This window comes from Alosa sapidissima, chromosome 1 (genome assembly GCF_018492685.1).
Source record: "Alosa sapidissima isolate fAloSap1 chromosome 1, fAloSap1.pri, whole genome shotgun sequence".
Classification (NCBI taxonomy): Eukaryota; Metazoa; Chordata; class Actinopteri; order Clupeiformes; family Clupeidae; genus Alosa; species Alosa sapidissima.
Genome location: NC_055957.1, coordinates 11,416,944 through 11,443,743, shown reverse-complemented (window position 1 = coordinate 11,443,743; position 26,800 = coordinate 11,416,944). Strand labels below are relative to the sequence as shown.

The window sequence follows — 26,800 nt, the reverse complement described above, 5'->3', positions numbered from 1 at the left end:
CATCATTCCTAGATTTTTTATTTTATTTCACAAAATGTCCCAACTTTTTCGGAATTCGGGTTGTATTATGTTAATATATCTCACACTTGCTAGTCCTCATTTTTGTAAGATTCACAAATCAGATTTTAATTCATAAGGAATTCTACTTTTTATTTCATGGATTATAGTGAAACAGACACTGTTTCAACATTATAGATATAAAATGACAGCATAAAAGAATATTAGTCTGGAAATAAAGTGCATGATAAAAGAAACACACATACACACACACATGCACACACGCAACACAAACACATGTCTATATCTCTCTCTCTCTCTCTCTCTCTCGCTATATATATATATATATATATGGGGGGGGGGGGGGGGGGGGGGTTGGACAATCAAATCATTTGGGTGGGGCTACATACAAGGATGAACAGAAGAGCAACAGTGCCAGGTCATTCACATCACCCGAGCGTGCTTGAGTTCATTTTGGGTATGTTCGTAAATTCAATCTGACACACTCTGGACGCTCCGAGAGTGTGAGGCTCTGATTAAAGACACGATAATTCCGAATTTACGAACGGTTAAGAGTGCTCGGAGCGATCGGAGTGGCAGTTTACGAACGCACCCTTTGTTTACTACAAAAAGGCTGTTTTGCAAGCAAGATGTTTGAATTTTGCTATTGTGTCTGTTGTACAAGAAAATGACAGCACAATAAATTAAAAAAATGAACAAATAAACAGCAATTGAGGTTGAACAAAATTCAAGTCTGGCTATGCCAGGCTAGGGGGAACATGTAATGTAAAATATACGCGTAACATCACAAACAAACGTACAAACATATAATGTAAAAATTAGATATTGTTAGTTTTCCATTGTGAATAATGTTTATCTAAAAAAATGTGAACAGTATATGCTGGTTTTGTCCTAATGACTAGTGACTACTGTGAGTATTACTCCAGGCTGGTGAGTTGTGATCATTGTCAGACGCTGTTGTCTCCTGGGTCTGATGGGTTGAGAGCACTAGTCTCAAGTTTTTGAAACTCGCTGATGAGGCCTTGGAAGTCAATGCGGTGGTCTGGTGAGCGCTCCCAGCAGCTCTTCATCAGGATATAGATCTAGGGATGGCATCAGAAATGCACATGTGTCACAATCCACTCAGCCCAGTCACAGAAATACCGTTTCAACTGAGACATGTGGCCTGGGCATATTTAACACATATAAAAACTCTTCTAACAGAAATAAGAGGGGTAGAAAATGTGTTCAATAAACTATAAAAGGCCATCTTAGACCACTTCCAAAATTAAGCAGACTAACGGGGGTAGTATTACATAGCATTGCTTACAATTTAGCAAACAACACATACAAGTGCATTGAAAACAATCTGCAGTTAAGCCTGAACTTAGCATTCCCCCTACCTTTTCTGGGCAGCCAGTCGGGCATGGTAACCTCCTCCCCGCCTCCAGGGCAGAGACCAGTCTAGTGACAGTCATCTGACCTTGGCTTCGACCAATCATATCTGAGAACATCTGTTTTGGGGAAACGGCTTGTTAGTGCAAACCACACTGTATTTCTTGCATCACAAAAAAGAACACATGACTAATTTGTAATTCTTGGTTAGTGTAATGTAACCTGTGTGAGTAATACACTTCAAGTATAACAGACATGCAGCATGCCTTTCACTAAATATAACACCAGACGGCAATACTGGAATTAAAATACAACTACAACAACCACTGGAGGTCCGGCAACAAAGACCTCTACAGCACAGCTCGAGCCAACCTGAAGAGGGGCATCAGAGATGACAAGGCAGACTACAGGAGGAGGACAGAGGACCACCTGAGCAGTAACAAGTGACAATAAGCAGTAACAGCCTGAGCAGTGGCGGGAAGTCCAGCATCTGACCAACTACAGGACCAACCTCGGAGCTGCTAAAGGCGGCCCTGTGCAGGCAGAGGAGCTGAACATCTTCTTTGCCCGCTTCGAGGTCACAGCACCAGAGACGGCACCACTACACCACGCGGCCCACAGCAGCATAAACCTCAAAATGGAAGAGCATGAGGTGAGGCGCCCGCTGCGGACCGTCCACCCAAGAAAGGCGGCTGGTCCTGATGGCATCCCGGGACGTGTGCTGAAGGACTGTGCAGATCAGCTGGATGGAATCTTCACAAAGATCTTCAACAGCCCTGCCCTGCAGCCTTTACCCCCACCAGTTTGCCTACAGAGCGAACCGATCCACAGAGGACGCCATAGCCATAGCACTCCATAATCAGACCTGGAGCAGTAGGGGAGCTGTGCGCAGATGCTCTTTGTGGAATATATAGCTCTGCATTCAACACCATCCTTCCTCACAAGCTAGTGGTCAAACTGGGGGACCTGCATGTGGATAAATAGCTTCCTCACTAACCGCAGGCAGAGGGTCAGAGTGGGCCACCACACATCCACTGCCCTAAGCCTCAGTACCGGCTCTGTGCTGTGTGCTGAGTTCCTTGCTCTGCTCCCTCTACACACACAACTGCTTCCCTTTCCATCACAGCAACACCTCTGTGAACACCTCTAAGCTGCTGGAAAAGGCCCATCAGAGACTAACATCACACAAAGACTGCTGGTGTCCTTTTACCGTGCCTTCATTGAGAGCATACTAACATACAGTACTGCATGTGCCTATGGTACACCAGCTGCACTGCGGCTCAGAGGAAAGTGCTCCAGAGGGTCATCAACACCGTCTAAAAGATCGTTGGCTGCCCTCTCCCCACACTGGAAGAACTACGCAGTTGCCATTGTCTAAAAAAAGCCCACAACATTATAAATGACATCGACCATCCCGGTCACTCCCTGTTTAAACTGTACAGATTAGACGTACACATTAGACGGTACAGATTAATTAACGAAAGGACAAATAGACTCAAACTGTTTTTATCCAACTGCAATAACCACCCTCAATGCTGCAAAAAATAATGTGCAATATGGAATCTGATATGAAATGGATTAATGCAATGACAGAAAGTAGATTTTATGTTCATACTGTTTTTATGCAATAACTGTTCATACTGTTTTTCATGCAGTGACTGGGTGTGTGTATGACTGTGTGTTTATGTACTGTGTGCTGCTAATGCTGTTATATGTTTCTATTTATTCTTTTTAAGTAACACCAGCACTTAAATTATATTTTTATAAACTCAATGAATGATGCACTGACTGGAGATTTTGTTGTACATGTGACAATGACAATAAAGACCTATTCTATTCTGTTGACACAAACACACACACACACAAATACACACACACCAAAAAATCACTCTTCAGACCATAATCACTTAGCACTGTCAAAGTATGTGAGTAGATCTCTCAAAGTATACAGACAAGGGTCAATAGACTGTATGGCGTACTCCCTATCTTATACTGTATCAGTTTGGTTGGGACTGGACAGGGTGTCTGTAAAGAAAAAGGACTTACTGCAGGAGGGCTCTTCTTGGTGTCACAGTAGGTCATGATCTCATAGAGAGTCACACCAAAGGACCACACGTCAGATGCACGGTAAAACTTTAAATGCACAAGGCACTCTGGGGCATACCTACAGGACAGAAAAACAACAAGCTCATTGTCAACAGCTGAATATCATCCGATCAATCCACAATGTTAACTATAAAACTAAATTGTTTTTCATGAATTTGAATTCTTGATATTTATATTATGTGACAACACAAAACATTCAGGAACCAGCTGATAATACAAAGTGTTGTATAACCATTGTTTGAATGTTGATTGGAGGTCATCAATCAATATCAGACCAAATTGATATTTATAATGGCTTTCGTGCAATGTTAGTGGAATATAAGGTGCATAACAATGGAAAATTACAAAAAAAAATTTTTACACCAATGCCCCATTCTACATCCTTACCAAAAGACTGGGCTCTCCTGTTCCTCTTTGACTCTATAGTAGCCCTCATTGTCTTTGATGCTCTTGGTCAGGCCAAAGTCTCCAATCTTCACCAGATTTTCACTTTCCACCAACACATTTCGGGCTGCCAGATCCCTGTGAATGTAGTTTTGGGATCCCAAGTATTCCATTCCCTGATGACAATAAAAAAGACATGCTGAACAGATCCTCAGTAATTTCACTCCACAGGAAAAAATGCCCTCAGACCTCAGATATTTCAGTTAAATTCTCAAATTCTTTTCATACTATACTATGTACTATACCTCACATATCTGTTTGGCATAGAGAAGCAGTTTATTGTGGTCAATCTTAGGTTTGTTGTGTGGCAAATACTCTTTCAGGCTGCCCATTGGCAGGTATTCCATGATGAGCTTGAAGGTCGTTCCTCCTAAAACATTGAACAGGTTAACATGCACATTATAACCAATTTATTGGTAACTCAGTTTCTGGCTACTGTAAAAGGAAAAAATGTCAAATGATACACCTCTCTCTTCAAAGCAAAGATAGACATACTGTACACAAAAAAAAATCAGAAACACAATTAATCAGTCTATTCATACACTTTGGGCCCTATTTTGGCGATCTAAAATGGATGGTCATTGGCGAATAGCTTACCGCAAAACTTCAAATAATAGCCGAGTCCCAAATAGACGCATGTCTCTTTTAAACGCTTGGCGTGGCTACAGGTTTGGGTTAAAAGACTGCCATGGGGAAAGATAGAGTTCAAAATTGTATAACTTTTTTCAATATGAACTATGCCTATATGACTTTGTCATCGTTCAATTCATCCCTTGTGTTTGGCCGATGGTAAGCTTGTTTTTATGCTGGCAACAAAACAAAAGGGTTCGCGAACGTTATTCTTTATTCTAAATGCATACCGCCATGGCGATAAAGAGAAAGAAGTAGGCTATGATTTAAAATGTAAGGTGGCTGTTGTCAAATTTGCCAAATAAAATACAGGAGAAACTATATGGTTCATGCTCTCTCATGGTGTTTCATTCGTGCTGAAAAGGAGGGAGAATGAAACATTACGCACGTTCCACTTTTGCATAAATAATTCTTGAACGGTTTTGGTCAGGGCTGATAATGCAATTGTATTTGACAAAGGACCGATATAGGCTAGGTTGCTAGTGACAAACTATGAGCTTTCAGTGTGAACGCTCAATGAACAACATCTCAACACTAAATGAATGATGATCCGTAATTGTCATCAGATAGCCTAGTCATATAGGTAGACATTCAGTATGTTTGAAATAATTAATTTGATAATATTTTCCATCTTTGCAGAGGAAAAGTTTTGTGTGAAGGGAATTAAAGGCCCGTCTCATATAGACGCCTGTCTCTAATACTAGCCGGTGCAGTCTGGCGATTTGGGGAAATAAAAGCCCAGGCTATTATTTGGAGTTTTACGGTAAATACATTTAGGGGTTTGTCCGGTCCACATTCGGGTGGTTTTGTTATCAAACGTCGGGCGCTTGGCGCAAAAAGGCGGTTTCTTAATCAGTCATGGGTGTGTTATGAGGTAACATCCTTTAAACCAATGAAAATGACATATGTCATTCCATAACTTCAAACAGCACATCGGTATTTTGATAGTCAGCGGTGCATTTAAAGGAATCTGCTTGACTGTATGGAACAGGTATTCCACTAAACCATGCTTTACTAAAACCTAGCAGAGTATAGCCTACATGGATCTGTCTATTATTAGAACTCATAGCAAAGTGAAGCTAACTTCATCGTGGTGTCATAGTCAATAACAAAACAGTTATACACAGTTAATTACTTTCACTATTGACTAACAATGGATTAAGTATAAGTATATAAGTATATATACTCTTTTGATCCTGTGAGGGAAATTTGGTCTCTGCATTTATCCCAGTCCGTGAATTAGTGAAACACACTCAGCACACAGTGGACACACACAGTGAGGTGAAGCACACACTAATCCCGGCGCAGTGAGCTGCCTGCAACAACAGCAGCGCTCAGGGAGCAGTGAGCGGTTAGGTGCCTTGCTCAAGGGCACTTCAGCCATGCCTACTGGTCGGGGTTCGAACCGGCAACCCTCTGGTTACAAGTCCGAAGCGCTAACCAGTAGGCCACGGCTGCCCCAGTTGTCTAGTTTAGAGGTTGCGCTTGTAAAATGTGGAAGTGAAGAGTGAAAGAGGTAGGATTACCATTGAAAACATAGCCTGAAAAAAGCAACACTTACCCCAATACTGTTCGAATGACTGAATAAAAAACCTAAGGACATTTATTCTGCAGAGGAGATGCTGCTTACATCTCGTGCCGTGCGTCTTTAACTGTGCTTTATATGGGCCTTTCGCTATAGACCAGGTCTTTCTTGGTCAGTGGCGTAATGCTTTTTAGATGGTGTAAAATAGCGATTTTTAGATAATGCGCCAGACCACACCTTAGGCTGTCAATTGCCACATTCCTGGGCGCATTGTTTAATAAAAGATAAGCGCTTAGTGAAAAATTTGAGTGTAAGATAGGAATAAGCTTTGCACTGTGTTAAGAATGCGCTTTGCGCTGCGTTTCTGATCGTCAAAATACGGCCCTTTAACTTTCACTGTCTATCAGGTGCTGCTGTGCTTGCCCATGATCCTATGACATTCACTGGAAAGAGGAATTTAAGATTAAGATAGAAAAGATAGTCATATTCTAAAGTCAGCGAGTAAGTGGTCTCACCTTCCTCGGCGCTCACTCCTTTATACTTGACGATGTTTTCGTGGAGGAGCTCACGCATGGTGTTGATCTCCCGCAAGAGGTTGCTGGTCTCCACCCCCGAGCTCTCGGACTTTAGGGACTTCACCGCGACCAGCTCCCCTGTACGGTCACCACGTGAGTCATACAGGCACAGCTCCACCTTGCCAAAGTGACCCTACAGAAACAAACAGGAACTGTGACAGTCTACCAGTGTTGTGCATGAACGAGTTCAAAAGAAGGCGTTCATTGAACACGTTCATTTTTCTGTGAACATTGAACTGAATGCAACATATTTGCAAATTAAGAACTAGAACGCGGACTCTCAGTTCAGATTATGTGAAGTGAGCGCCACTGTTGAGGTCTAATTAAACGTCACAGAATTTTTCTTCTCTTGACAAGTGACATGGTCTGCTGCTCATGCTTTTCCAACAGCATATTGTTGTCTCACTTCCACATTTCACGAGCGCAACCCCTAAACTAGACAACTTCACACTACCTTTCCCCACGATGCATTGCACACACAAACTAGCAACCCCTAAACTAGACAACTTCACACTACCTTTCCCCACGATGCATTGCACACACAAACTAGCAACGCATATCGGCATGCGTATTCCATAGCAATGACGGTGCAGAGCAGTGAAGTGAGTTCAGCCAGTAGGCGAACCTCGAAATTTGTTAATTTAGAATTTTGGAGTGTTTACCTTCCCACTACAGAGGAACTCCTAGTTTACAGGAGTGATATTGATAAAGAGTAAAATTAATTTTCTGTGCAAATGTAGTATTTTGTCAAGCTGTCTAGTATTTCAGCACTTTAATCTGAAAAGTTAGTACCTCAATCTGTTTGACAAAAACTAAAAAATTTACTAAAAAATGAACTGAACTTTGAACTAGTTCAAAATTGAAATGGTGAACTATGGACGTGAGCTGTTAACTTTGAACCTATGAGAACTGAACTTTGAACTAATTCATGTTCATATTCAGGCCTTCCACACACACACATACACACACACACACACACACACACACACACACACACATATATATATATGTCAGGGATAATGTATAGAACGGCGGTCATTATTGGGAAAATAAGTCCCGACAGGGAAGGGTCTTGTTCCGCCCTGAAGGGACTTATTTTCCTAATAATGACCGGCGTTCTATACATTATCCCGTTTATTACACGGCTACTTGCCAAAACGAAATAATAAACTTCCCACGATATGATAGCCTACATAGCCTAGCCTATTTGTTACAGTTCATCGTGGCATTTGCTGAGAAACATAGTTCGCAAAAACACACGTTGAACTTGAATCAAACATTCTTAATAACACAGATGATCAACCGTCTGCTTTCACTTTTGAATGAAGTTCCAGTTCTTGTGTAGTGATATGAAATACCTGAAGTAGAAGCACAAACTCCGTTGCCATTGACAGCGGTAATTATGTTTGCAGCGGTAATTACATGTAAATATTTTACCGTAGAACTTTGGGAAAGCCCATTCAAGTCAATGGAGCATTCTACTTGCCTTGTGAAGAGCCGTGTAATACATATATATATATAATATATATATGTGTGTGTGTGTGTCAAAGTGCATACCTCTCCCAGTGGTCTGATTCTCTTTAGGAACCTCTTCTCAAACACATTCGGATCAAGGTCCACATTTGGCATTCCACTTGAGTCAATTGCAGGATCTGTAAATGTTGATTGAGGGAGAGAACCATGTTAAAAATGACGTGTTATACATAATCATGACAAAGTACATTTTAGAGACTAGATCTTTACTGCCAAATGTTGACGTCTACCTCTAAGAACCTCTCTGAACCATTTATGAACAGATGACCCACCAGTCTTTATTGCTTTGTGGCCTAAGGCATTTAAAACACTTTCCATAGGTGTCTGACAGGAAATTAAAAAAAGCTCACCTTCCTCCTCAATCCTCACCAGCCTCTGGAGAACGGCCCTGAGGAATGGTCTCTGCCTGGGGTCATAGTTCATGCACTCGGTCATGAGGCTGGCCAACTGACTGACCTGCTTGCTCACCAGTTTTCCCTTAGCTGTGTAGAAGCGCTCTTTCTGTTCAGGGGAGAAAGCTGCATTTAGACTGAGCTTGAATACACAAAGGCATAAATACTCAAGGTTTCATAGCCTAGGCCACAAGGAAAGCTTGGCATTTGAACTGAATATAAAAAGGCAAAAACGAATGATTTACATTTTCAATAATATCACATGACCATGCAACAATGAGGGTAGTACACATTACAACTGTAATTTGTATTAAACAGGTCATCTTGCAGACACATTTAATACAATAGCCATTCTTCTACAAGATGCGTACTGTCGCTTTGTGGAGCTGGTGTGATGACCATACCTCAATGCGCTTCTTATCCTTAAGGGGGCGCTCTCCATTGTGGCAAATTTCCCACAGAGTTACGCCGAACCCCCACTTGTCAGCTGCAATGCTCACTACCTTGTGGTTCTCCATGTACTCGGGCGCTATCCATGGAATACGGTCCAGGCGCTCTGCAGAGAGGGAGAAAAAGACAGAGACAGAGAGAGAAAGAGCGAGAGAGAGAGAGAGAGAGAGAGAGAGGAAACTGTTAGTGCAGGGAATCAGGCTCATCAGTTCCTCTCCAGCCCACATCACAGACAAGTCTGAGCTCTCTGCAGGATATGGCCCGAGATTGGTGATCTTTTTGCAAACCCAATGAATCAAATGTGCACTCTGCATGTTGCCCTGTGTGTCCTGTGGTTTTCTTTCATGTTTCTAAACATTTCTTAAAGGGAAACTTGGCAGGATTTCCCCCTCTGCTGGAGAAATTGTGCATTATGCTATTTCAAATTGTGGAAAAAGGTAACGATAAAGCACATGGATTTGTTTACAAGCTAGCAAAACGGTTAGCATAAGTTCGGCAGACAATGTGTATGTTACAAGGTGAGAAACACGATTTACACAAGTTTCTTGTTTCTCACTTCTCTTTCCGGGACGGTAGTCTCAATGTTGCAAGGTTGGTTTTCCGCCTGGGGACGCTAGGGCCAGCGGGAAAAGTCACCATTTTCACCGGAACAGGTCATTTAACCATCCAAATGATTTCTAAACGGGTTTATTACGTTGAAATAATTGCCAAGTTCCCCTTTAAATCCATTTATCATCAGCATGTATCTGCTCATTCTGCTACACACTCTGTATGTTGCAGAGGGGCAGGAAGTTAGGTTGGCCACTGACGTAAATAGTCAGTGGTTTTCAGCTGAAATTTCAGAAAGGTTTATGTGACATTCAGATTCATAGGTACTGTAAACCTCTCTGCTGGGTGGGTGTTAATCTAAATTACTATTGACACTAATATCAACTAGTGTAGTTCTGTTGGTGTAGTATTTTATAAGCTCACATTGACCTTTGTTAAGTGAGGACTGACATGACGGATTCAGTATGTGTTTTCAGCGTTTTCAGATTGGTGATGCCAAACTTCCTGTCTGTTGTGTGCGAGTCACCGTGCTTTTTGTTACCTTCTCTGGAGAGAGCTGTGCTGGGGATTCCCGGGTGGCTGAGCTTCATGAAAGGGGCATTTCCGTCCAGGCCATCCCTGGCCAACAGGATGTTCTTGGCACACACAAACCCATGAACGAGCCTTTTGTCCTCCTACAAAGGGGGACACCAAACATAAATCTGCATAACGAATGGACAGTGTAAGGGCATAGTAATACAGGTATAGTAGTATAAGGCTGCCATTCTAATCTAAAGATGACACATTGACATATCATTATCACTGTAGATTGAGACATAGTGGAATTCCCCACTTCCTTCACCTTTTACAAGAGTAAGATTATATAGTGACATTTGTATCTGTTATTGCTACAGGTAGACTGCTGATAGCAAGGACCAAGGTCACCACTGAACTTGATATAATTAGAGTCAGGTGAAAAAAACACTGCTTGAAGTTATATTTAAATACTGTAGCTACCAAGGGCAGTGGTACCGTAGTGGCTAAGGAGCTGGGCTAGCATGTAGTAGCCTGAGAGGTTGTGGGTTCATTACCCTTGAGCAAGGCACTTAACCCTAAGTTGCTCCAGGGACATTGGCCCTTGTAATATAATTGACATAAGTCATTTGCTTTGGATAAAAGCGTCTGCTAAATGAAATTGTATGTAAATGTAAACGTAAAACAGACCAATAGCTAAAATTCTCACCAGGTAGCTCAGGACACTAGCCAGTTGCTTGGCCACTTGAAACTTCCAGGTTGGGCTGAGGCTGGAGCCATGGGCCTGCATGAACAGGTCAAGGGGTCCATGCTGGAGATGCTCCTCTACCATTATGACTGCACCACAGAACAAGGGCAACAATGATTGACAGGGTCAAATTCAGGATTGCCATTACGTCAGTGACCATTACGACAATAATGATGAGTAAAGGTTATAGCAGCATCTATAGATGTCTAATTGCCAACTAGCTAAAATATGTAAGGGATAATGTATAGCACGCCGGTCATGCTATACATTATCCCTCTGCTGCGCGTCGGGGTCTGGTTCGCCCTGTCGGGACCTATTTCCCGATAATGACTGGCGTTCTATACATTATCCCACATATTACACGGCTACTTGCCAAAACGAAACAATAAACTCCCCACGATATGACTCTTTAGCCTACATAGCCTAGGATATAGCCTATTTGTTACCGTTTCATCATGGCTTTTGCTGAGAAACAAATAGTTTGCAACAGCACAAGCTGAACTTGAATCAAACATTCTTTAGAACACAGATGATCAACCATCTGCTTTCACTTTTGAATTAAGTTCCAGTCCTTGCGTAGTGAAATGAAAGACGTGAATTAGAAGCACAAAACCCATTTTCCTTGACAGTGGTCTGTAATACTTAGCAACGGTCTGTTATTGAGAATTAGCAGACCACCGAACATTGGGAAGGCCCATTCAAGTGAATGGAGCATTCTGCAGCATTATGAAGAGCCGTGTAATAACATTAAATATTGGTGCTTGCCTCAAAGGCTATACTGAGCTTCAAATGACAGCTAAAAAAGGCCAGTGTTTGAGTGTAACAATGGACAATTCCAAGGAGCATCCACTGAGAGACATTCAGCATTAAGGAGATGCTACTCACTGTCTTGGTTGCGCACGCAGATCCCGTACAGCAGAGACATGTGCTTGTGTGAAACCAGACGCATCACGCTAACAGTTTCCAAGAAGTCCTGTCAGGTTCACAGAAGCAGAAAAACCTCAGTTAGCCATCTGACTACTGTTCCAACACACACACTAATACACACACACACATGCTGGTATCAATGAACTCTCTGTGAGACACACATAAACAGTTGTGATAAAAAGTTGCCCCATATCAGAGAGAAGGGGAATGAGAGGAGAGACACAGGCCTACTCACAGACATGTCCCTCTGTCCAGCACTTAGAACCTTCAGCACCACCTTCACTTCCTGGTGGTCATTGGCAAAGTCCAGGTAATCGGCTTCGTCACGCAGCCTCAGCTTGCCGGCGTAGATGTTGGTCCGGGTGCCACGCCCCAGGTGCTCCCCCTGCCCCACAAGGAAATTATGGTGTTGTAACTAAAAAGTACCAAAGCAGAACAATCCAAACACACACACACACACACACAGAGACACACACACTACAAACATGCAGAATGGTAGCAATACCTCAACTACGTCCTCTTTCAGAATTCTGTGGAAGACTAGGTGAGTTGGTGGAAGATTTTGGATTTCTTCCCTTGTTGCAACTAGCAAGTTGGAAATCTCTGAAATAAAGTCAATCACAGACAGTCATGGCTTTCTATCCCAATGATTGCTTGTTTGTTGCACTTTATATTCCAAAATCTGAATCAACTTAAACAAATAAAGCATTACAACATCTATTTTGTAACATCTTAAAATCTGATGGTAAAGAAACAGTACATAAATATTGTCAACACAAGGTTCTCTATACTAACGTTTTCAATAAGGTGCGTGTGTAAGCTAACTCTAGCCCTGTGAGTCAGACAGGTATACGCTAGGTGGTGGTGCTTACCTTTGGGCTGGGGTGGAAAACCCCTGGTCAGCTGTAGCGTAGTGTTGTCCGAGCGCAACTGCTGCCCCTCCAGCAGCTCCATCAGCTCCCTGAGGCCTGGCTGACTCACCTCCGTGCCGCACAGCAGGTAGCTGTCGCCCTCTTTCACTATCTGGAAGTGCTTGTAGCTTTTGGTCTTCACTGAGTTCATCTGTCCCCACGACGCACAAGCGTGTTAGGAGCAAAAAAGAAAAACCAGGTGCAACAGCATGTCAGGTGCAAAATAAAAAAAAATCTCTGTCTTGTAATGACATTTTTATCATTGCCATTGGTGATTCGTGCTCACAACCTGTGGTGCAATTAGTGTGTGTTTCTCTATAAAATCTCACCAACTCTAATGCTACATGTAATTTAAATACAAGACTGTGAATGTGCATCATCTCTATTTATAACTGTGAAAACAGTTTGGCAACATTTTCAAATATGGATCCACCGCAAAAACACCTTGTGGTGGCTATGTAACACCTTGTGGTGGCTATGTAAACTTTTTACACGTATATGCAAAAAGCATAATTTGGTCATGGTGGATAGTGAAATGACCACCATAGCCACCACATCCGCCATGACCAAATTATGCTTTTTGCATGTAACAAGTTTAATGTTTTAAGGAAAAAGTAAACCTTTCACCTGAAACTATTATTAACAATACTTCAAACTACTGACAGCGTCTTCACTATGTCTGAGCTCTCATAAGTAGCACCTCCACGGAGACATACCTCATTGCACACAACAGTCAGGAGGATGTGCTCATAATCGGTGCTACTCCGGCGAAGCAAGTAGAGACCCTCGTCATTGCCTTCCTCGCAAAGTTTGTGAATAGCGTAGTCCGTGCTGTGAGAATTACCCAGGGAGGTTTAGTCATACAATCTCAACTGTACAGTTGCATATTAACAGTACATGCAAGTACAGTGTGCGAAAGTAAAGTCACAGAGTCTGAAGTCAGGTTTTCTGAGAAAATCCCAAATGTTGGTGGGGCCAGGGCAAGTACATGGGTGGAGTGTGTTCACTCACCTGATTGGCCCGTGACATCCCTCGAGTATGTTCAGCTTCACGGAGGGTGGGGCGACCTCTCTGCATAGGAAGTGATGTGCGTCTGCTGTCAGCCGGAAGTAGCCGTCCACCAAGGTAATGAAAGAGAAAGCCTTCTCCTGCTTCTCCAGGTCCAGCTCCTGTGAATATTATTACAAACAAAACACGAAGTAATAAGGAAATGAGAACGATCAGACTAAATGTTGATTTCATATGTAGCTGAAATATACATATATATATATATATATATATATATATATAGAGAGAGAGAGAGAGAGAGAGAAAGAGAGCATACCATCTGTGTGTTGTCCCGTTTGTGAATTGTGACCAATGACTCTTTGACGATAATATGTGTGATCTCATAAAAGTCGGAGAAAGTTATCCAGTCCTGACAGTCTTTTGTCTTGTCTTTTTTCAGGCAACTGTCCCTCTTGGTCTTCTTGGAACTGGCTTTCTCCTTCGGAGGCAATTCTCTCTAGGGATCAGTTCAATTCCCAGCATCAGTGCACTATGCTTCACAATATTCCACATAGACATGAATACTAATCAAGAGCAAGAGCTTTTAGCAAATCTTAATCCAGCACTTACAACCTACTTGTTTTTTTTTTACATTATACTATGTATAATGAGTATTGTGAGTATTGAGTATTCTACAGTATGTGTCTACTTAGGCCATGTTAACATTTCTGAATAGATCTCATGGGACACAGAAGACGTGTGAGAATGCAGTAAGCAGCAGGCTGCAGTGATGCAGTGGTCACACTACCATGTCTTACCTCTGACGGCTTCAGGCGCCACTGGATGCCGGCTGTCCCCGAAACCAGCACCTGGTGGCAGGCTGGCTGCTTGGGAACCGGACTCTGGTCGAGGCCATCGGCGTCCAAGGTCCGGAGAGAGGCCGGCTCGAAGATCTCACAGCCAAAGCCATCCGTCAGCGTTTCTAGAGTGGCGATGTACTTCAGCTTTAGGTCCAGTGGGCTCACAGATCTCTCCATTACCGTTTTCTGGTTGAACTCGTTGAGGAACCTCTTGAAGACATTCGCTATGCGAAGCCGGACAAGGAAGTTACGCTGATAGATGGACTGTTTCAGGGACTCAGGAATGTGTCTCTTGTAGCTGGAGCCATAAATACATACATACATACATACATACTCTGATGTTAACATAGAAAAAAAATGCAACATTGGTCTGTCAAAAACATTTTACAAACCCATTCACAAGCCTATAATTAGACTGGGGGATAAAATGGCCCATTTTGGCAGACATTTAGCGCCCCCTCATGCTTATCTGGCACCCAGATGAATAATTAAGTAAGTTTTTACCAAGCGGCAACATTCTAATTTGAACAATGAAGCCCACCCGGAAATGCGAAAAATTGCAATACATCGAAAATCCGCTAGGGGCAGGTCCCAAAAGGGAGCAAATGTCCATAGACCCCCATGTTAAAATGTCCGTTTTCACAGCATAAATTCATGCTTTTACAGGTTGGTCCCATGGACTTGTATTTGTTGGTAGTTCCCGAGTGCCTGACAACTGTGAGGGGGGTGATTTTTTTTCTAACTTGTTAGTTTAGATCGCATTTAGATATTAAATGTATGAATAATTAAGGGCGTGGTCAACTTGATTGACGGCTGGTGTCCAGGCAGCAGACGAAGTCACTAGCTGAGTGGAGGAAACTCAGAATCTGATGTCTTGGCTGTGATCCTACCACATCCTTTCTGAAAATGTTTATTTAAATATCTGACATAAAATGGGTTGCTATTAACTGAAGCCTACTAACCGACAATTTAAGAAGACTTCGCTCCAGTTTTTCAGGTAAGTGACATTCCACGTAGATGTTAGCATTATAGCATCCATGTTAGTGGGCACTGTAGCAGCTATAGGCTACGTTAGCGTCAAATCATTTCAAATAAGTTTATGTCGAAAATGATGACCGAATGGCTGAAGCACACACATAAATTTAGTTAACTTGAATAAAGTTAACGTTAGTGAAATCGATTGTGCTCCCGTTGTGAGTTAGCTTAACGTTTGCCATACTAGCCAGGTGTTTCACACTCTGTCTGTTCAGATTCACCCGTTTAGTCATTGTTTCAAAGTCTGAGGTTTGCATATGAAGAAGGAAACAACGATTTCCTGTTTACAGTAGCTTTGTAGCTTTGAACCAAACTCCTTATTCAACAAACACAAAGTAAAAACATGTTTTCATTCTTTGTCTGCTCTAAGTTACCCTTCATGTCTATCTTAGCTTGGATTTCTAATCCATCCAATCCATCCAATCCATCAACAACATGTTAAAATATTATTGACATCTGAAATTACACACTTCTCAAATGCACATCATTCAGCTGAATATGAGTCTGTACAACATCCTGCATTGATCAACAATGAGCTCTTACCACAGTGTTTGAGTGGTACCACAGAAAGCTGAAGTTGTCTTACCTTATCTTCCTTACTGTGGAGCCTGAATCAAGGTGCTCTTTGTCTGCAGAATCATGTGAGATGGACAACACAGCCATCCCCAGACACTCATTCTCAATATCATGGGACTCCCCCTCGTCCTGAGCAAGACGTACTGGGGCCAAGCCATGGACAAAGTCATACTGGCCCTGTGGATGGACAAACACAAGAATGCACATTCACATACTGTACACACATACTGCAAAAGCAAACACACACACACACACACACACACACACACACACACACACACATACACACACTGTCCACCAAGGAGTGTGGACCAGGAAGTGTAGAGGATTGATCGGCAAGGCAGCACATGCATACAGTTAGGTCTAACATCTCTGGGATCGTCTCTATGCTAGGCATCTATCTTGTCATGAACGTTACCATGTGTGAGACATGAATGAGACATCTGTGAAGTCATGTCAATATGTGGTTGCAGACCTGTGCAAAGAGGTACGCCAATGAGGTCTCATCCAGAATGGAGTTGCCTTCAGGTCCCACCCGCTTCAAAGTGTGCCTAATCATGGGTTTCTTAATCTTCTGGGTGCCGTGCCAGTTGGTAAAGTAGAACCTAAGATGCCACAGACTCTGGTGAATGTCTTATCTGGTTTCAGTTCTACTGACAGCCAAATACATCAGGTTATTTTAAACTTCAAAGTTGTTCCTATCTTACCTCATGCGATAGTAGAGCTTTATACAGGCTCCGTCTGCTTTGAAGGAGTGATTTGGAGGGTACCATATTGCTCTTTCCTCGTCATACAGGGCATACAAACTGTGACAGAGTGGAGAGATTCCTACAAAAAATACCATAGGCTGTTATCTATGCGCTGACCACTGACCAATGCTTGAGGTACTAACATTGAACAGATAGTCACTCCATCAATCGGAACAGGAAGCTCAACTCATTTATCACTTTTTTACAGGTAACGTACAGGAAATTCAGACAGACTGTCTGTAAACCTCCCAGTGCATTTGACCGGATAACTCACCAAACAGTTTGGCACACTCAGTGCACAAATCCTCCACAGTATAGCACCCTTTGGATTTTACCAGTGGCTGAGTGGCTTGAGTGTAAAAGTGGACTTCTAAGCCTTTTGGACTAGACGGCCCTGTGTGGTCACTCTTTCTCTTTTTCCGCATCTTTGCCAGGATCTGTCTCCCTATATCCATGTCAGCCTCTTCTAATCCACCAACTCCACCTGAGGATGGGCAAGATACAAGAGCACAAATTCAGTATGCCACATATGTCCCTCTTAAAATGTAATGAAAGATTCCTGAACACATGGTTAAAAAAAAACATTACACCCACTTCAAAATAGCTTAAAAAAAATATTTGGATGAAACAGCCCACTACTCTTATCGTCATGTCCTGAAATGTTAATGTTTTTGAGTGGCCTTCAAATCAACACAGATTTAACTTTAACATGAAGATTTTAGGCTTCAGATGCATTAGGCTACTCTTTCCCTGAGAACATATACTGAAATGGGTGTTCTGTGTTGTAATAACTAGGTAGGTCTATGTTAGTAAAATATTTTTTGACAATGTGGGGCCCGGAACTTGACTACTAGACATTGAAATGCCCTTTTAAAAAGCTACTAATAAAAGATCACCAATCAAAAATGATTGATGGAGAAGGATTTACTCTGGGGTCAGGAGGTGTTTTAGTGCTCAAGACCGGTTTTGGTCTTAAGACTTCAGGGTCTTGGTTTTGTCTCGGAATTGACTGCATTCGAATTACTGATCTCGTGCACTTGAGACTCAGGGTTTTATTTCAAGATCAGACCACTATATCACAATACCTCAAAATTAATTTGTTTGTTAACACATGACTATTGGATGTAAAACATCCTGCTTCAAATGCAACTCTGCTTGTAAAAATGTGAACATGTCGTTACTTTTCTTAACTGCCGTCCCCCCTAAGCCTCAACTGATTACAGGATATATGTGAAGGTATGGATGAAACTCTTGTTGTCTGGGATCAAGCAAATATATGCGAATGTATGCTAAATCCTACGTCATATAAAATGTGGTTCTGGTCTTGACCGGGACCCGGCCTTAACTTGGTCTCTCAAAGTCTTACAGTCTCGATATACACCTGGTCTTGGTAAGGTCTTGGTTTAGGTGGTCTTGACTACAATACAGGTGTCGGAGTGTCCAAACTTTATTCAGTGGGGGCCAGATTAGGTCTGCTGAAAATATCAGGTGGCCAGCTCTATTTAATGCCCTAGACCTATCTTTAATCTTAGCAGTACACTACACCATTGATGTACTGTACTAAGACTTATTTTGTTTTAGTGAATTAGGGCAGTGATGAGTGGATATAAAACCACACAACAATTTATTTAGTCTCTGCCTGGACTCCACACTTGTCTGACAGTTTCTTGTCAAGATAAGTTTAACAGTGTTCCTGAATATGAACGAGTCTCCGTGCGAATGCGCTCTGACAACAGCAACTCAGATAAACCCCATAATAGCTGTCATAAATAAGGTGAATTATAGCCTACCAAATATCAATCAGTTAAGTTATATTTTGGGAAGAGTTTCGAACTTGTGTGGGGGGGGCGCCAGGATAGACTTTGGACATGTACAGGCAAATGTGGAGTCAATTCGCACGTACGCTTCACTAAACTTCATGAACTTGACGTAGCAGCATTTGTTAAACATCTTCCCTACTCCCCATAAACTCTGTTATGTAGGCTAGCCAACACGACATTCAACACGGTCACAATTCATATGTATCTCATAACCAGAGTAGTAGCATAAGGCATGAGCTGGCTAAGACACACTTTTGTAAAAACGAAAGTAAGCTCACCTATTGCTTCAAGACAGTGCGCATATGTCTGTCCTGGAAAGCAGCGCACATGAAACGATGTTCTTGTTTTGTTTTCAAGATGTAGGTAAATAAACAAAATTATTCAGATATTTTTCTTACAGTACATAAGTAAATGTGTCAGTAGGCCAATTTCCTCGGACAGTAACGCCAGTAACCGGATCATTACGTTTCCTGAAAATTGGTTGCATATTATGCCGATTCCCGTAAACTTCGTCACTGTTGATCCGCCCCAAGTTTCGGTAACACCGATGATTGGCCAGGAGGTCCTGTCAATCACTTTTGTTTCGTTTGTTTTTGTTTGTGGGAGTTATCGCTGATAGCGAAGACCCTATACCGAAAGGAACATATTGTAATAATAATACACTATGATTAGGCCTATTAGAGTTATTTTATCTATTATATTCCTTAGCCTCATAAAAGTGAATGTTAGACCTCCTAACGACCAAATAGGCTACACAAGGTGAACAATATCGTTTATTCTGGAAGGGAAATAATTTGGTCAAATAGACAGGAAGAAGGTAACAAAACAAAATGGAATAAAATAAAATATAAAGGAACAAAATGTAAAATATCTAGCTCCGCCCGGCATATGGTGCATGTCTGAGGCATGATGATGAGGTCCGTTCCGGCAGCTGTTTCTTTAAGACCATCAGCTGGTGAAACCCCACGAAAAGGAGGAAATAGGAAGTGGCTTCTGAACTCTTAGCACAAAGACAAGAAACTGATTTTGCGAAACATGGCTGGGATTAAAGGTAAATGTAGAACTGTAGGCCTATCATTTATGCTAAGCATAGCCTACGATATCTTTTTATATTAATATTTATGACGAAGGGGTCATTTTCCTAGACTCGTTTGTTCGCTATGTTTGAAGGTCTTTTGTGTTGATTTACGTCGTCACAACTCATATAGGCTACCAAACCAGGAATACAAGCACACTGCATGTTCGCTGTTTTCAGTGTTTGCTCGCAGCTTGAGCTCTCGAAATCATTCTCCAGAGGTTGTGTGAGCACCTGTGACACCTCAACTCCCCAATTGGGTTAAACAAAGTTTAGTAGTAGCAGTCATAGGTCTAGTCACTATATACACCTGAAGGAGACCTTTAATCTAATTCAGTTGTTATTAACATTACTTTTTTTTTTTTTTTTTAAAGTTGGCAAGGTAACATTGTTTGGTGTCCTGCATTTACACTCTTTGTCCCCTAGGAGGCAGCATCGTGTGCTTTGTTAGCTATACAATATTATTGTATGTATGTTATTATTGCCTGTAGAACAACATTACAGCTGATGTCTCTCTCTTTTTTAATATTTCATAGCATTGGTGGGACTGTCCTTCAGTGGGGCTATTGGATTAACATTCCTTTTGTTGAGCTGTGCATTGGATCAGTATGGGTAAGAAGCCTACAGATGAATCATTTTGGTGGATAGGGAAGTAGTGAAATAAATTATTGCTAACTTCAGTCCTCCGCTCTCTGAGAGTTAATATGCATCAATCTCCTCAATCTCTGAGTTACAGCACTCTTGTGTATTGTAAATCTACACACGTCGTATAAGTTATGTACCCAAAGTCTTTTTTCCCTTTGCTCTGATTTACATCCAGCACTGCACTTATCTTGTCCACTTTTCTTCACAGAGTGTATTGGCCATTTTTCGTCCTCATCTTCTACGTGCTGTGCCCCATCCCTCACTTTATTGCGCGGAGAGTCAGTGATGATGGGGACTCAGGCAGTAATGCCTGTCGCGAGCTGGCATACTTTCTCACCAGTGGTATTGTGGTGTCTGCGTTCGGTCTGCCCATAGTCCTTGCTCACGTATATGTGGTATGTGTCATGTCACTTTACATTGTACACTTTTTATTGTAAAAACAAAAGTCTCTCTCGGCGCTCATTTGAACCAATTGGTCCTTTTCCCATGACAGATCCAGTGGGGAGCCTGTGGACTGGTGTTGGCTGGCAACACGGTCATCTTCCTCACCATCCTGGGTTTCTTCCTGGTGTTCGGTGGCGGGGATGATTTTAGCTGGGAGCAGTGGTAGGGAGCCCCCACCCTATGAAGACGAAGCTGAAGAGAAGAGAGTGGACTCCCCCCCCCCCCCCCCCCCTCCTCCAGCCCCTCATATACAGTGCACTTAGGTGGGGGGAAGGAGTGCAATGGGAAAAACAAGGCCAAACTGTACTGCTAATGCAAATGTTATGCTTTTGCAGCAGAAAATCCCCCTAGAATGGGAAGAGCATGAGAGGACATGAATTCAGAAGGCCAAAATACAAATAAGGGATGGAGAAAGCTGGATTGAGGCGCACTATCACAGGGTTCTGCTTGCGTTACGACTGCTCGTAGACAGTGGTCTTTAACTAAGCCCCGCCTTTGTCTGTGGCCGTCTCTTCCACACTCCTCTCTGTACACACTCACACACACACACACACACACACACACACACACACACACACACACATATATATAAAAAAAATGGATGTGGTGGTTACCCTCCACCTGTCAGTCGTCCCCTTTGAGGTCCTCCTGTTTCAGCAGAGGCACCTGCTTTTGTCTCTTGCAATGGACCATCTTCAAATGTATCATGCCTCTTTTGATTTTGAATGTGGCAGGGATGGTCATCGTACTGCTCTGGTGTCTCTTTCTAGCTTTGTATTGGCGGCTTTTTCTATGGTTAAGTCCAGATCCACTCTCTTGCAATATGATTGTTTTTCATTTTAATGCGGCTGTGGATGACTGAAGTCACTATCATGCTGAGTTGACATCAGTCTTGTAATCAACATAACCCATTCTAATCTCAGCTATATTTACTAATGTCTAAGTGATTTTCAGGATTTCTGTATTACGGATGATATTCCATCTCACCCCCTTCTAATATGGGAGGTTTTAAAATGTAAAAGTTTACACTACCATAACCAAAGCTGATTGAAGCTATATTCATCTGTTCAGATTTACACTCTTTTCTCAAATGTACTTTCTCAACACAATCATGCTATAGGATTTGCAATCAAAGGGATTTTCTTTGATGTACAGCAGGCACCTTTTTGTAAAACTGACAAAGTGAATATGTTGAGTGCATGACTGTCTTTGTTGAAGGCAGTCAAATTATAAGAACACTTGTTGTTTTTTTTATTATTATTTCTGCTTGTGTGTATTATTAGTACCGGTAAATATATTGCACTTTTATTGTGATCAACAAAATAGTAATATTCCTTCAGTACTAAGGAAAGAAAATGACACAACAATATCCCAATTACACACCTTACAGTTTTTTACAACTGTTTACACACATTTTCAAAAACTGTCTATTTTTCAAAACTCCACACACAAAACCCACAATTGCTCACACAAAATGCAAAATGCCTCAAATCTCCAGCAAAATGACACACAACATTCAACATGCCATACACACATCTTTAAAGCAAACATTTGCCTCAAATTATAAACACTTTTGTCATAATATGACATTTTGGATACATCATGTACATACTGTTGCTTAAAACCTAAAGCTCTTCTGTCTTTCATAGGATTTATGTATGTATTTCCATAGAAGAGTGAAAGTTATGGTATCTACACAGAGAAGTTGGAATATACAGTAAAAAAATGCAAGGAATATTGAAACTAAAAATAGTGATTTTCCCCAAATAATTTGCTGTTGCGAATACTGCATTTTACAGCCAGCAAGAAGAAAACAAAGCAAAATACAATGATCACCAGATGTACATGGAGTTTTGAAAAAGCTGATTTTGCCTACAGTTTTTTACAGCTATTACACACATTTTCAAAACTCCACACACAAAACCCACAATTGCTCACACAAAATGCAAAATGCCTCAAATCTCCTGCAAAATGACACACAACAATCAAAATGTCGCAAACACATCTTTAAACCAAACATTCGCCTCACATTACAAACACTTTTTTCATAATATGACATTTTGGATACATCATGTACACACTGTTTCTCAAAACCTAAAGCTCTTCTGTCTTAGGCTTTCTATATGTATTTCCATACAAGAGTGAAAGTTACGGTATCAACAAAGAGAAGTTGAAATACACAGTAAAAATTTGCTTTTGCGAATACAGTATTTTACAGCTACAAGAAAAAAAGCAAAGCTTAATACAGTGACCACCAGATGTACATGGAGTTTTGAAAACACTGATTTTTGCCTACAGTAATGACTGACTATACTATCAAATTGCTTTGCTTTTTCCAAAGACAAGTGTGTGTGTGTGTGTGTGTGGGGTGGGGGGGGGGGGTCGTGTACAGTATGTATCCATAGGCCTATAGACCCTTTCACCTGCAGAAAAAAACAATCCTAAGTGTTCCTACAGTAAGGCATTTCTGGAGGCACAGAAAAATGTATGGTGTTCAGTAAAGTAAAGAGTGTTTACACATGTGAAGAGAGAGAGAGTGAAGCACTGCGATTTAGTGTGGCATTTTTATGGGTTGTGTTTGAAAAATGAAATCAAGTTACTTAAATTTTTGTGTGTTAGGTAGAAAATTGTGTGTGGTGTTTTGCAAAGTGTATGTGTGTGTGTGTGTGTGGGGGGGGGGGGGGGGGGGGGGGGTGTATGTATGCATAGGTCTATAGACAAATGTATTGAGCTAATGGTAATTATAATGGTATGGTCCTGTTAGATTTTTGTGTGTTAAGTAGAAAATTGTATGTGGTGTTTTGAAAAATGTGTTTTAGTAAATTGAAAACATTGGAAATTAGTGTATGGTTTTGCAGATTTGGTGTGGGGTTATGATGTTTGGAAAACATGTTTAGAAAATTGTGTGACAAGCAAAGATTTAGTGTGTAAGCAGTTGAAAAAAACTGTAATAGGCCTACTTAAGTAATGACATTGTAACAATTCCAGGTAGCTGTCATTCATCTTCATTGATTTGCTGGTATTTGTGTGATAGCTGTGGTAGCCAAAGACATAAAGCCAAAGGTACATAAATCATTGCAAAATGAAAAAGCAACTTGCGCAGTCTCCTGTGCACATCGAGTGAACTGGCAGTGGATTCAGACACATCATTTAGAGCCACTCTCAGGAAAACTCTGTGTCCTGCTGCAATGAGACTAATGAAGGAAGGTAGAGAAGCTAAGACAAGGGCTCAGTAATGATTTTTTGTAGTTTGTTTGCAGATGTAAGAATTGTATGGAGACCTCTATGAGGATGGATCACAATCTCTCTCACAAAAGTGAACCATCAGTTAGCACCCGACTGCAGACGCATATGATCAATATGGTCGCCCCCTTTCCAGTGTGCTGATGGCATGGGTGGAAACTAATATTATTATGGGTTTATTGATACATTCATGGCCCCTGTTTATGAAGTGCTCTGTAGGAGGTAGGGGTACCATGTCACCAGCCTGTCCACTAACAGGTGGTGCGCTGCCTTGATGTCAAATGAGGCCAGATGTGATGCTGTCATGTCTGAACTCTTAGATGCTTGCTGACCTGTGAGGGATGTTGCATTGGTCTGTGAACTGGGTGAAGAGTGGAGACAGGGCCCTGTTATCCCCTGCTGCTTAGGCACAGTCCATGGCCGTCTTTTCCTCAAGGATCACTGGAACAAGAACCGGCTGAGTCCAGGAGCTGATATTTGAAGCATTGTCTGAGAACACTGACAATGAGACACATGAGAAACTCTGGAAAAAGTGTTTCAATCTATAAAAATTAAAAAGCCGCAAAGACTTTGGCTATAGTTATTTGGTACTTCACTAAGGCTGTACAATCTTTTTCTTATTTGTCTGGCTATTTAATAGTGACACTCTTCTCTTATGTTTATTCAACAACACTTTATAATTTAAAACACTTTAATGGTTTACAATTGTTACTCAAACTTGTATGATGTGAATTGCATACGGTGAAAAAACTGTAGTTACAGTATGCTATAGTTTAATAGTTAACAGTTTTTAGTAGTTATCTTATTGAATTTTGTAAGTTTTGGCTGGTTCCTATCCAGACCAGTATTTTAGAACTGGTTATGTTAGAGCTCTTAATTTACTATTCTGTTTTTGTTTTAAAATGTTGGTACATGGTTTCTCTGGAAAGAGATAAGTATAAGTATATATACTCTTTTGATCCCGTGAGGGAAAATAAAAGTTGATTAAAAGTTGCCCTGACAGTTTGTCCAACACATTTCTGCCCCTGACAACCCCTGGTGTTTTTGCCACTATAAAGAGATCAGATCAGGCAAAGACAGGCACCAATGGGGAACAAACTTCAGAAAATGTGTGTGAGATGGTAGGTAATAATCCTTTTATAAGACAACTTTGTATTGATAATTGATAGGCTACTAATAATTTGATACAGTCCTGGCCTCTATTAAAAGAATTCGGCCAGAATCCACAATACCTTGGTGCTGGTGCATGATTTTTGACCACTCACCCCAGTTTTAACAAGCCATCATTATCATGATAATGATCAACTTAATGTATGGCTATAGTATGTCTTTTGCATCAGGATACAAACTGCACCCTCCATATGATTATTCCGGTGACTTGTGTGTGTATGTGTGTGTGTGTGTGCCATTAGTTTTAGACTACCCCCCCCCAGTCTGTAGATATAGATAGATAGATAGATAGATAGATAGATAGATAGATAGATAGATAGATAGACTTTACTTTACTTCTGCATTGTTGCACTGTTGGACTTACTCATTTGCACTATCACCATGACCACTATCACCATTGCACTACCACCATGACACTCATTCACACAGAGCACCTTACCATACCTTACTATGCACAGAGAATCACAGGCTCAGCCCCTGCCTCAGTCATTGCAAGCGTCTTGGATTAATTAATCACCACTATGTGGATACTGTTTTTAGAATTGATTTAGATTAAGTGTTAGTATAATTTGTATTTTTGTAATTTGTATTTTAGTATATTTTTATATATTGTATTAAGTGTTAGTTAGTATAATTTGTATTTTAGTATATTTAGCATATTCTTTATCTTCTTCTTCTACTGTCCTTATTGCTTAGTTGTGTTTTTATATTATATACTTTAATTACTCTTTCTGCTGTTAAAGAATGTGTTTGTGTTGTATGTATGCTGCTGAGACCTTGAATTTCCCCTGGGGATCAATAAAGTATCTATCTATCTATCTATAGGCTATATTACAGCGGGGGAAATAATATTGAACACAATATTGAAGTATCCAATGAGGCCATTTGCATGACATTTTCACCAGACATAGTATTAACTTAGGTAATCCATACATATAAAACAAATCCAAACATTAATGTCCATAAGTAGTTATGAGTAAAAAAGTGGAATGACACAGGGAAAAATTAGTTAGAGAGTAATTATCCTTCCTATCTGTGCACATTAATATAAACTGGGTTAGTAGCCTATATTGATGGGCTATATATACCAAGGTGTCACACAAGAAACATTTCATGATGGGTAAAAGCAAAGAGCTCTCCCAAGACCTTATTGTTGCAAAACATAATGTCTGGTGAAAATCTCATGCCTCATTGGAAGTAGCCTTGGCTATATCCTACTTACTGAAAATAAATGTTGACGTGTTTAATATATTTTCCCCGCTGTATATCGGACGACATTCTGAAATATTGTTCAAAATCATTTTCCTGCTCGTTTGTCATATTCATGATAAACCGAGAACAGACGAGCAATCGATCAACTAGCCTGTGCTTTGCGGAGCAGGCTTTGCGCTGCATAGGCTACAATAGGCTACTCTCGCAGCGAATGAGATGGAGCCGTTGCAGGTTCGTCTGCTCAGATGGGATACAAAGCCTGAACGCTGATTTCACCTCAGACTAGCCT

The 26,800-nt window shown here is 41.2% G+C and overlaps 2 protein-coding genes across 2 annotated transcripts; one reads left to right on the top strand and one right to left on the bottom strand.

Moving 5' to 3' along the window:
- Positions 1-129: 129 nt before the first annotated feature.
- Positions 130-19,214, bottom strand: LOC121678340 (tyrosine-protein kinase JAK1-like). The gene is made up of 24 exons (XM_042057811.1): positions 19,001-19,214; positions 17,177-17,386; positions 16,861-16,981; positions 16,629-16,758; positions 16,164-16,330; positions 14,501-14,840; positions 14,020-14,199; positions 13,707-13,864; positions 13,412-13,526; positions 12,657-12,846; positions 12,290-12,387; positions 12,020-12,169; positions 11,743-11,830; positions 10,819-10,946; positions 10,138-10,270; positions 9,002-9,153; positions 8,556-8,706; positions 8,230-8,324; positions 6,613-6,805; positions 4,188-4,312; positions 3,886-4,058; positions 3,439-3,556; positions 1,401-1,511; positions 130-1,100 (listed from the first exon to the last, which is right to left on the bottom strand). Exons 2-24 carry the CDS (start codon positions 17,355-17,357, stop codon positions 966-968), a joined length of 3,432 nt encoding a protein of 1,143 aa, XP_041913745.1. The 5' UTR covers positions 17,358-17,386; positions 19,001-19,214; the 3' UTR covers positions 130-965.
- Positions 19,215-19,627: 413 nt separating this feature from the next.
- LOC121679224 (leptin receptor gene-related protein) lies at positions 19,628-22,142 on the top strand. The gene is made up of 4 exons (XM_042058273.1): positions 19,628-19,773; positions 20,334-20,409; positions 20,651-20,837; positions 20,936-22,142. The coding sequence occupies exons 1-4, from the start codon at positions 19,758-19,760 to the stop codon at positions 21,050-21,052; spliced, it is 396 nt and encodes a 131-aa protein (XP_041914207.1). The 5' UTR covers positions 19,628-19,757; the 3' UTR covers positions 21,053-22,142.
- Positions 22,143-26,800: the final 4,658 nt, after the last annotated feature.

What these genes read in the sequence shown, in the direction of transcription:
- LOC121678340 (XM_042057811.1), bottom strand. Translation starts at nt 17,357, where the DNA reads ATGGATATAGGGAGACAGATCCTGGCAAAGATGCGGAAAAAGAGAAAG. An exon ending in TGAAAGAGGACGTAGTTGAG is followed by an intron (nt 12,170 to 12,289) that starts GTATTGCTACCA and finishes CTTGTGGGGCAG; the next exon opens with GGGGAGCACCTGGGGCGTGG. An exon ending in AGGAGTGAGCGCCGAGGAAG is followed by an intron (nt 4,313 to 6,612) that starts GTGAGACCACTT and finishes TCAATGTTTTAG; the next exon opens with GAGGAACGACCTTCAAGCTC.
- LOC121679224 (XM_042058273.1), top strand. An exon ending in TGTGCATTGGATCAGTATGG is followed by an intron (nt 20,410 to 20,650) that starts GTAAGAAGCCTA and finishes TTTTCTTCACAG; the next exon opens with AGTGTATTGGCCATTTTTCG. An exon ending in TCCTTGCTCACGTATATGTG is followed by an intron (nt 20,838 to 20,935) that starts GTATGTGTCATG and finishes TTCCCATGACAG; the next exon opens with ATCCAGTGGGGAGCCTGTGG.